The sequence below is a fragment of the Dromiciops gliroides genome, chromosome 2, assembly GCF_019393635.1.
Source record: "Dromiciops gliroides isolate mDroGli1 chromosome 2, mDroGli1.pri, whole genome shotgun sequence".
In the NCBI taxonomy this organism is placed as follows: Eukaryota; Metazoa; Chordata; class Mammalia; order Microbiotheria; family Microbiotheriidae; genus Dromiciops; species Dromiciops gliroides.
In genome coordinates this window covers 690,376,002-690,386,503 of record NC_057862.1, presented here as the reverse complement: position 1 = coordinate 690,386,503, position 10,502 = coordinate 690,376,002, and the positions used below count along the sequence as shown (strand labels likewise).

The following is a 10,502-nucleotide window of genomic DNA, read 5'->3' as shown; positions in this document are numbered from 1 at the left end:
ACAAGGCATCTGTTCTCAATCTCTCTCTCTCTCTCTCTCTCTTTACTAACTTATATATTTAATAAATCTTTAAAAGCCTAAACTCTTGTTGAATTTATCAGTGATTTTAGCCAGCTTCCCCCCAAGGCTGGGGTGGGGCAGATTAGAACCCACAATTTATATTTTAAACAATACACCAAATGGTTTAAAAACTCAACAGACTGGAATCCCAACAGCGTCCTCCATCAGTCTTATTTATTGTAAATAAGTGTCCTGACTTTGTATCCAGCACAACAAAACAAGAATGACAATGATTTGGTTTATCGCCGCACCACCGCTGACACACAGGGCAAATATGGGACGTACAAAGACCTGGGCATGGGGAGAGAAAGACAGGTCCCTGGAAGATGAAATCATTTCACACGATGGAACAGGTGCCGGAAACAGAGCAAGCGATGTATCCCTCCTCCTCTGTGACGATGGCTGGAGGACTGTGCTTCAGTGGGGAAAGTGGAAGCAGATGCTTGTTCAGATCCACCACAGCAGGGTATTGTTGTAGTTACCAGCATGGTGTGTACTTACAGGCATGGACTGGAACATACATTCATGTGTGGGCTACACACATGTGTATATAGATGTGTGTGTTACATGTATTGCACAGATACAATACACACATGTGTGCATGTGCTTGTGCGCATGTGCATATGTATGTATACATGTGCATAATATAATTGTTACCTACTGTAATACATATGTATATAATATACACACATTCTCATTTTCTAGAGTAGCGATGGAAATTGAACATTATCTATTATAATGATTTTCCCAAGTGCCCCAGTCCTTCCCTTAAACATTAAAAACCTCCCATAGTAATCACAGAGAGAGCCTCCCTAGTTGGCCCGGGCAATATGCCACATCTGTGTGAGTTCCACGCCCTTGAATGCCACTCTAAGGTGGGGGGATACAGATTAAACCCTGACAAAGTGACTTTTGTGGGGAAGGCCTGAGGGAGCTGGGATGAGGTTGGATGGGTCACTCCCTGGCCTTGAAACTTCTCCAACCTACCCATGGTCCAGAAGCCTCGGTGGGCTTCAAAAGGTCTGACAAGCCCAGGAGTTAGGGGCCACAATGCCCGTCTGTGAGCGCACGAGCATTTGGTAAATACAGACAAACACAGACACCGGTATGTCCGTGCAGACCTGGGTGTCTGTACAAACCACTCAAAGTAGGGAAAAAAACATTCTTTCTGGGAGAGAAATGAGCAGAGTGAAGGAATATCTATGGACTTTCTTTCACAGAAAGAATAAAGACTTCATTAAACCAGCCCTCCAATAGTGCAATTGAATCAGGAAAGTATTCCCAAGTAAAACTCTCTCTTCTTAATAAAAATACATCCTCAAAAACACTAAGCCGTCTGGTCACCAAGGCAGGCTTCCACTCCCCCAACTCTCTCCCCTGTGAGGCAGCCGGATGAATGCCGGTGCTGAGCCTTCTCCCGGCCACAACAAAAGAAACCCAGATCTCAGTTGGGATCTGGGCCCACGATTGTGGGGAGGGGAAGGGTTTAAGACAAAATGTGAACTTCTAGAGGCTATAGCTCTTTGAATGGAGAACTGGACAGTGGCTGAGCGGCCCTCTCTTTTTTAAACAATAACAATATTACAATGAGTTCAGGATGCTCACCGTCCAAATGACAACAGAAAGGATCAAGCCAGCATATTTATACACGAACACAAGGAGCAGTAGGAGACGCCACGAGCCACACCAACAGAGAACGCAGTTTAATGTTCTCTCCCAGTGACTTCAAACAAAGCGTGTTTCCTTTAACAATGTCAAGAAAATGAACGTCACCCTCCCGTGGCACGTGTTCGGGTCAAGGCCATGTTTTCGGCACCGGCCTGCTTCCCCAAAGTCTCCGTTGCCCTGTGTGCTGAACAGAATGACAGTAACAAGGGGAATATTGCACATGGAGACCAGTGGTAAGATGGGCCATGACAACAGCCCTGAGCACCCAACAGGGACACATTGCAAAAAGAGCCTGGGCCCCACAGCACACGTGGGCCATCTCCAGGGACGGTGGAGCATGGGGAATCAGGGAAGGGGGAAGAAAAATAAATATGCTGAGTCCATAGGTATGTATCATGGATACACATGAATCAGGTTATCTTTCACAGATACAAGCACAAAGAACTCCACCAACACCCAGGGATTGGAACCTTGTGAACAGACGCAATCAAATTTCAGCCCCGGAGAAAACAGAAATATGAGAGAGAGAACTTCCCGAAGCAAAGGCCCTTCCCCAGAAGTCAGGGAAGGGCTCCCTTGGAAGAGGCCTCTCCCCTCTGACACCACTCTTCCAAGGCAGTAAGATCTCTTTTGGCTCAGAATTAGGCCACATGGGAGTCATACGGCTCTGAAATGTCTTGCCCACTTTTCACAGGCACTGGGCACGTTTGGCTTTGCTGAATAACATTGAGGTCTGCAGCAAAAACAACAAAACAACAACAAACCTTCCGGTAAGTCACACTTTGGTTTCATGAGCCTGCACAGTGCAAGGGCCAATACTGGCCGTGCCAGGCCATTGTTCCACTGTGTCCTTGTCCCTGGCTGGGGCCAGCCAACAAGGAATCCCTTTCTACACAGTGAATGAAGCAACAATCCCCCGACTCTTAAAACAGACCTTTCATAAGGTACTTAGAAATGTTGTTTCAAGGGGAAAGTGGGGGAGTTGGGGGGAGGGGGAGATAAAATATTTTTAAAAATTTTTTTAAGCAAATGAATACAATGCCCTGGGTTCCAGCTGAACTCTTCACAAAGCCTATCCTTTAATCAGGGGTTAGCCAGTCCGGTGTCACAGGGCTGTCAGTACGTGTTAGCGGAAGCTGAATGGACTTCCTGATTTTCAAAAGGGGGTAAGGGCTCTCTCCAAAAAGTGAAGTTACTGAAAGTGTCCGAACACGGGAAGTCTGAAGAATGGCTTCTTTTCAGCAATGGGAAAATGTGATCAACAACCTCACAGAGCCTCACGTAACTGCAAAGAAAGCGGACAGGTCAGTCACCGTGGCAACAACGACAAAAACGCGCCTCACACATATTCTCTCACGGGACCCTCCCAACAGCCCTGGGAGGGAGGGGCTCTTCTATCCCTATTTTATAGATGAGGAAACCGAGGCTCAAAAATGAGTTGGCCAGGGTCGCGCATCTAGTAACGGTCTGGGGCTGGATTTGAACTTGGGTCTTCCTGGTTCCAAATCCTGCACTCCACCCACCTAGCTGCCCTCTGAGAATGTAAGCTGAGGTCAAGCTTGGTAGCAGCAGGTGCTCACTATCCCAAGAATGCTGGGCTTGGCCTCAAGGAGATCTGAGTTCAAATTCTGACCCTGGTCCTTTCTAGCCAGGAAACCCCAGGAGAGGGGCTCTCCGTCTCTGGGCAGTTTTCTCATCTGTAAAATGGGAATTATGACAGCCGGTGTGCCTAACTCAGGGGCTCAGTCAGAGAAGCATTTAAACCTTCAAGCGCCATGCAAATAGCGGGGGCGGCTACACCGTTAGCACTGTTATCTTCCACCCCAAATACGAACAGATCTTTCTCATTGCCGGCATTTCAGAAGCTGGAAGGGCCTGTGAGATCACGGGGTCCCCCCTCCTCCTTTTACAGACCGAGGAACTGAGGTCGTGGGAAGGCATGGGACTCACCCAAGGTCACACGGGGCACACTTTTTGTAATTAATCCTAGAATTATTCTAAAATCCATTCACCAAAGAGCAGAAACTTAGATGCATTTTAAGATTCCCAAAGCTCTTTACATCCTTAATCACATTGAAGCCTTGGAACAACCTGGTAAGGGAGGGGTCTTTCTCCTTTCTTTTCTTTTTGGGGGCAGGGGGCATTTAGGTCCCACGATTTCTTTCATACCGAGAACTTCCAGTATGGACATCCACTTCTTAGGTGCAGATCTCCACCCAGCCCATAACTTCTCCTCTTAATAACCTAAGACTTGAGGGGCAGCTAGGTGGCGCAGTGGATAAAGCACCGGCCCTGGAGTCAGGAGGACCTGAGTTCAAATGCGACCTCAGACACTTAACACTTACTGGCTGTGTGACCCTGGGCAAGTCACTTAACCCCAATGGCCTCACTAAAAACAAACAAACAAACAAATAATAACCTAATACTTGCCCACAGTCACCTAGTCAGTAGGTCGCATGCAGGACTGAGAAGCCAGTTTTCCTAAACTCACAGCCAGCCCAAAGCCACACTGCCTCCTTCTAACTGAGAAAGAACTACTGAGTGCTCCCTTTGTGCCCTGTATTGTCAAGGATGGGAAGGAGGGGGGAAAGGGGAGGGCAGGAGAGAGGGATAGAGAAGAGGGAGGGGGGAAGGAAGGAAGAGAGGAGGGAGGGAAAAAAGGAGGGAAGGAGGAAGGAAGGGGGAGAGAGGAAGGGAAGAAGGGAAGGAGGCATCTTTTTAGGGCTCCCTCCGTAAAAAGCACTGTGCTAAGGGCTGGGGTGTGAAGAGAAAAGCAGACAATCCCTGTCGGAAGGGGAAGACCCCTCTAGGGAAGGTTTCAGCTACAAGGCAGACGGGAAGGTCCCGTGGTTCTTAGGAGCTCAGCGGATGGTCAGACCTCCTCTTCAACAGCCTTTCCCTAGGAGCTGACGCTCAATAATGACTGTGGATGCCAGGCCAGAGGCAGGACGCCTGGTCCGGGGCCAGAAGGATGTGGGGAGAGCCCCCCTCACCCTGTCTGTGCCGCTGGCCAGCTCGCTGGCCTTTGGGGAGTCACATCTCCACTGGGATTCATCGTCCTCATCTAATCTCTGGGCACGCAGTACTCCTCCTATGAGCCAGGCCAGACTGCAAGTGCCCTGAGGGCAGTGATCTCCTCATCTCCTCCTCTCCCCTGGACACCATCCATGGCACTGGGGCCCTCATTCTGGGCAGCCCCTCTTAAGGACAGCAGCCAAGGTGAGCCAGCTCAGCCTGGAGAAGACTTTGCAGAGAAGCAATGACCGTCTCCACGTATTAAACTTCTGCTTGGCCCCAGAGCAGGACTAGGAAGAGACGTGCCAGCTGAGGACGGGTAGGCCGCGACTCCTCGGAGAGGAAAACCTCCCCAGCCTCAGAGCCAGCCAAGCACTTGGTGGGCGCTGTGGCCGCCTTCCTCCAAGATGCCGGGACCGGGGCTCTGGTGGGGCTTTTAAAGCCGCCCCCTTCCCAGCCTCCTTACACCGGACCACCCTCCTCCCTCTCTTCCATCCAATGCCCTGGACACCCACTGGCCAGCGACTGCTCCTTCCATCAATTTCATGCGGCTTGTCGCCAAGCCAGCTGCCCTGCTCTGGAGGCACCCCACCTAACTCATGCCCTTCCTCATCACAGGACCACAGCCAGCACCCCTCTGGACACCTCTGTGCCCACTTCCACCAAGTGAGGAGATGGACCGACAGACCCCTGAAGCCTCTCCCAGCACCCACGTTCTAAGCTCCATCCTCTCATTCTCCCCCAGTGCCCACATTCTAAGCTCCATCCTCTCATTCTCCCCCAGTGCCCACATTCTAAGCTCCATCCTCTCATTCTCCCCCAGTGCCCACATTCTAAGCTCCATCCTCTCATTCTCCCCCAGTGCCCACATTCTAAGCTCCATCCTCTTGTTCTCCCCCAGCACCCACGTTCTAAGCTCCCTCCTCTCGTTCTCTCCCAGCACTCACGTTCTAGGCTCCATCTCTCATTCTTTCCATGTTCTAGGTACCAAAGTCTTTTTAAAAGTCATCTCCTCTAGCTCTCATTCCCCAGGCTAATTCTGGGCAGAATCACAAGAACATGCTCTTCCCCCAGAGCCCAGTGTTGGCAACAGTGGCCAGGGAGCCCCCCGAGTGCCCCCCAACAACCCCCTGCCAGACGGGGTGCCGTACTTACGATGAGATGTTGGTCTTGGCATGTTCTTGTACTAATTCTCCTTTGGGATTGACAGTAAAAATTCGATTCAAGGTCACCCCCACTTGCTTGTAAGAGTATACGTCCTAAATCGTGGGTTCAAGGTCAAAGAAAATCCCATTAGACAATGAAATAAACTTCACTGAGAGTCAGTCAGTCAGTCCACCTGCGGTTATTAGGCACCTACTGTGTGCACTGTGCTAAGGCCTGGGCATACAGAGAAAAGCAAAGACGTCCCTGCTCTCACGTCTGAAGTCTGTATCCAAGATGATGCCCTTGCCCACCACCCTGGCTGTGCAGGCGGCTCGAAGGCCTGGAATCATCCTGAGAATGATCTGCCTCTTCCCTGAGCCCATCCCCCCCTTTTCCAGCTCCCCTTCATCCGTCTCTTCCAGGCCCCTCTGGCTGAGATGGTGATACAGAAAAACATTCTCCACAGATCTGGGTTCAAATCCTAGCTCTGGCACTTTCTACCCATGGCCACACCCCTCGTGGTTACAAAGGTCCCTCCCAGCTCTGGGCCCTCCCCCAGGAGACAGTCATCACTGGACGGCCGCTTTGCGCTAGGGCGGATGCTCACCGCCGGCCGGTTTCCGAAGGCGGCATAAAAGGGATCCGTGTTGGGAAGGAACAGGTTTTTGATGTCTGTCAAGCACTGGACTTTAAATTTTTCAGGCTTCTTTTCGATGACTTCTCTGGGAAGGGAACATGACAATGGAGATGCATGAGTTCCTAAATAACGCACCGGCCACTGGCTGGGAAACAGCATGGACGTGTCTGGTCCGGACAAGCTGCGGCCCCACAGGGAAGCGCCACCACCTCCGACGGCCAGAAGCCTAAGAGACCCCGGGCTTGGCTCAAAGACCTCCTGCCCGCTACCAGCTTAGAACCCGGTGTGGGGGAGGGGGGGAAGGGGGCAGGGCGGGGCCTCTGCGCCATCCTGGTCTAAGCCCCTGCTCCTCTGTCCCAGCCCCGCCGAAGGCTCCTGAAGGCGGTTCTCACGCCCTCCCTCCGAGCACGGCCGGCCAGCCACTCCTTCCTACCTGTGCAAGGCGGAGAAGAGGCTGCTGGGACTGAGCAGCAGCGGGCCCTGGGGCAGCACGGTGCCGCGCTCGTTCACCCAGTGCAGGTAGCCCCGCGTCATGTCGGCCATGCCGATGGCCCTCGCGGAGCAGTACAAGAACTTGTAGCCGTTCCTGCAAGACAAGAGGAGAAAGCAGACGGTCACGTTCCGCGTCCCTGTGGCGGGAGGGCCGCGCGGCTCGGCTCACCCTCACGCTCTCCTGGGCTCATAAGGGAGGGGATGGGGGCATGGAGGCTTCTTCCCAGAATCTCCAGTGCTTATCAGCACACACGCACTGAGCGCCTACTGTGTGCAGAGCTCTGGGCCAAGTCTGGATCGGGCTCAGCCCCGCCCTCCCGGGGTTCGCCGCCTCATATGGGGACGTGAGGCACACGCAGATGTCCGTGGCATGTTAGCAATAACGGCTGACGTTTCTAGGGCGCCTCGGCTTTGGGAGCACCCTGCATCATCGGCACTGACCACCACGGCCGTCGGGGAAGGGAGGTGCTCTCACCGGCCCCATTTCACAAGCGAGGAAGCCGGGGCTCAAGCGACATGCCCAGAGTCAGCCAGGTGACCAGCAAAGATCAAAAAAGGAAGGGTCTCCTCCAAGACCAGAAGTCTATTCCTCAGGCCATGGGCGGCCCCTCAGACGCGGTCTGGATGTGGTCCATCTATCTTGATGCGATAGATGCCCATCAAGGAGGCCTTTAGCTGCACTTGGAGCCGTCTAAGGAGGTCACTCTTCTTGTTGGGAAGTTTTTCAGAACTTCAAGCCTAAAATGGCCTCTTTTAAACTTCTACCCATCTATCAATCATTCAATCAACAAATAAGCACCTACTAGGTGCCCAAGGATCACATCCCTAATGACTGAAAAACTGTTCTGTAAAAATTCCCAGGGACGGTGAGCTCGTGAGCTGCGGCATCTGTGATAGTTCTCGCAGAGGCATTTGGGAGGGGGCCCCGATGGGCTCCATGGGGCTTCGGAGGAAGCATCCGATGGTCGCTATCCATCTACGATAGCTGCTGAACCCAGACAAGAAGCCTCGTCTTCATTTCTCATCCCAGGGAGGGATGCGTCATCTGCAGGGATCAAAAACTTCCCCCTCCCTGGTGCCTCTGACTCGGCTCATCCGCCTTTCAGTGGGGCGGATCGGATCCTTCAGTGTAGATTCCACACTGGAAGATGCTCCCTTCTGGTCACATGGCCTGGGTGATTTGGTCCTCAGTCATTCTATCGCAGGGCTAACATGTTAGAACCACCTTGTAATCCTTCACACAAACCAGCCCCTATACCGCAATGGGGTCACTCCTTTGAATCTTAAACGCCCTTGAAAATTCAGCTCCAAGAGACTCCTGGTCCCCCTGGGGGTTAATGCCCTCCTCCCCCAATTATCCTGTAGATGCATCTCTAGTGACATGCCAAAGTCCTTGAGGACAGGAACTGTGCTGTATACTATGCTCCATAGCACTTAGTAGGCTCTCTCTCCATAAAGATATACGCACATATATATATGTACACATATATACATACATCTACATATATATGTATCTGTCTTTTTATTAACTATATCCCCAGCACTTAGCACAGTGCCTGGCACGTAGTAGGTGCTCAATAAATATTTATTGGATTGGATTAATCACTCTTTGTCATTGCAAAAAAAAAAAAAATCAGAACATGAGTAAGTGCCCATCCATTGGGAAGCAGCTGAACAAATTCCAGTACTGGATATTACTGTACTGTCAGAAATGACCAAAAGGATGGCTTCAGAAAACTGGGAAGACTTGCATGGACAGATGCAAGCAGAGGCGGAGCTATGTGTGCAGTCACGGCTGCATGGTGCCACATACAACTCAGAAAGACAAGAGGCAATGAGTATGAATGACAGGAAGGTGCTACAGGAATGTGGATTATTATTATTGTTGTTATTGTCAATATTATTTATTAAGACAGACTGCATTTCTGACATAGGCAAGGCAGGAAGCTATTTTGCTCAACCATGCATATTTATGACAAGGGTTTTTTGGGTTTTCTTTTTTCATTGTGGGAGATAAAATAAATCACTTCATTGAAAAAAATTTAATATAATATTTTTTAAAATACAGACAGGCAGGCTGACACCAAGGGGGAGAAGGGGGGAAGGACCAACTCTTGAACACTTACTGGCTGACTTTATGGTACAGTTTTGCAATCCCTTGGTGGGTCCAATCCTTGCCAAGCGTGGGCAAAATATGCCCTAACGTGTCAGATCTAAGGGAACAGAGAAACGAGCGAGTCAATGGGGGTGAAAGGAGAAAGAGGGACACTGTGCAATGGTCACTTGCCGTGGAAAGGGTTCCTACCCCTCGAGCACATGTAACCAAGATCCCACCCCTTTGCTCACCCAGGCAATTCTCCTTCTGGTCATAAAGCTAAAGTGATCAATAGAGACCCCACTACAAGCAGGGTGGAGAGCCGCCCACCCAAGGCTGTGCACGCATCTCTGAACTGGGGCTCCTTCAGGAAATCATGGTGCCAATTCACCAGCACACACTGAGAGAGATGGGCAGCCCCCAGACCCTACCTTGGGGAGGCAAGCTCATCACTCTGTGGACGTACCGTGTGATGGTTCCATCAATGTCAGAAATGATCACTTTGTCGTCCCAGTCCCAGAGGTAGATGGTGCCTTCACAGCGGCAGGTGCCCTGGTACTGGGTCGTGACGCTGAAAACCACATCGTTGGGGCCATTCTTTAACTTTAAGCTTTTCTGAAAAACATCAGGGACGTAGTTACCAAGCAATCATCCCACAAGCATTTACTAAGGGCCTATTATGCACCAGGCCCTAGGCTGAGAGTGTTAAACACAGAGTCAGAAAGACCCATGTTTGAATCCTGCCTCAGAGGTTTATGAGCTGTGTGATCCTGGGTAAATTACTTAATTTGCCTCAATTTCCTCAACTGTGAAATGGGAATAATATCCTACCTTATTGTTTATACCAAGGAGGGCTCTCTGGGAGGAGAGGGAAAAGGGATACATTTAGAAAAGTAGGTGAAGTGAAAACAAAAGGTATCAATCAATGGAGACAAAGTGCTTTGTCCTGATGGTAAAGAAACGTGGAGAACTAACGGTGGTGGCCTGGTAGGCACCAGTCAGTACACTGCGCAGTCGTCCTTGAAACTGATTTATAATTGTTTAGATACAGAATAGACGAAAGGAGATTTGGAGGGGAAAGCGTCCACAGCTGGGGCATCAGCAAAGACCTTGTGTGTGAGGTGACACCTGACAGAAATTGAATTCTGAGACAGACAAGAGGGGGGAGTGCAATTCAGGCACAGAGAACCTTCGGGCAAAGGCATGGAGGCTGGAGATACAATGCCATGGCCAAGAACAGGATGTGTGAGGATGCATTTAATAGGAATCAACGCTGTCCAAAAGAGGAATGGGCTCCTGGGGTGGGGGTGGGGGGTAGAAAGATAAGAAAGAGACATGAGAGAGAGAGATGAGAGGGAGGGAGGGGGAGATAGGAAGGGATGGGAAGGG

The 10,502-nt window shown here is 50.8% G+C and overlaps 1 protein-coding gene across 6 annotated transcripts in view; it reads right to left on the bottom strand.

Moving 5' to 3' along the window:
* Positions 1–217: 217 nt before the first annotated feature.
* Positions 218–10,502, bottom strand: part of LPIN1 (lipin 1) — a 132,870-nt gene continuing 122,585 nt past the window's right edge. For all 6 annotated transcript variants that reach the window (XM_043985966.1, XM_043985967.1, XM_043985971.1 and 3 more), the window contains 6 exons: positions 9,580–9,728; positions 9,145–9,231; positions 6,960–7,112; positions 6,497–6,611; positions 5,899–6,002; positions 218–3,013 (listed from right to left, as the gene is read on the bottom strand). In XM_043985966.1, the coding sequence (XP_043841901.1) occupies positions 2,845–3,013; positions 5,899–6,002; positions 6,497–6,611; positions 6,960–7,112; positions 9,145–9,231; positions 9,580–9,728 (777 nt within the window). In that variant the 3' untranslated portion in view covers positions 218–2,844. The remainder of the gene's footprint in view (positions 3,014–5,898; positions 6,003–6,496; positions 6,612–6,959; positions 7,113–9,144; positions 9,232–9,579; positions 9,729–10,502) is intronic.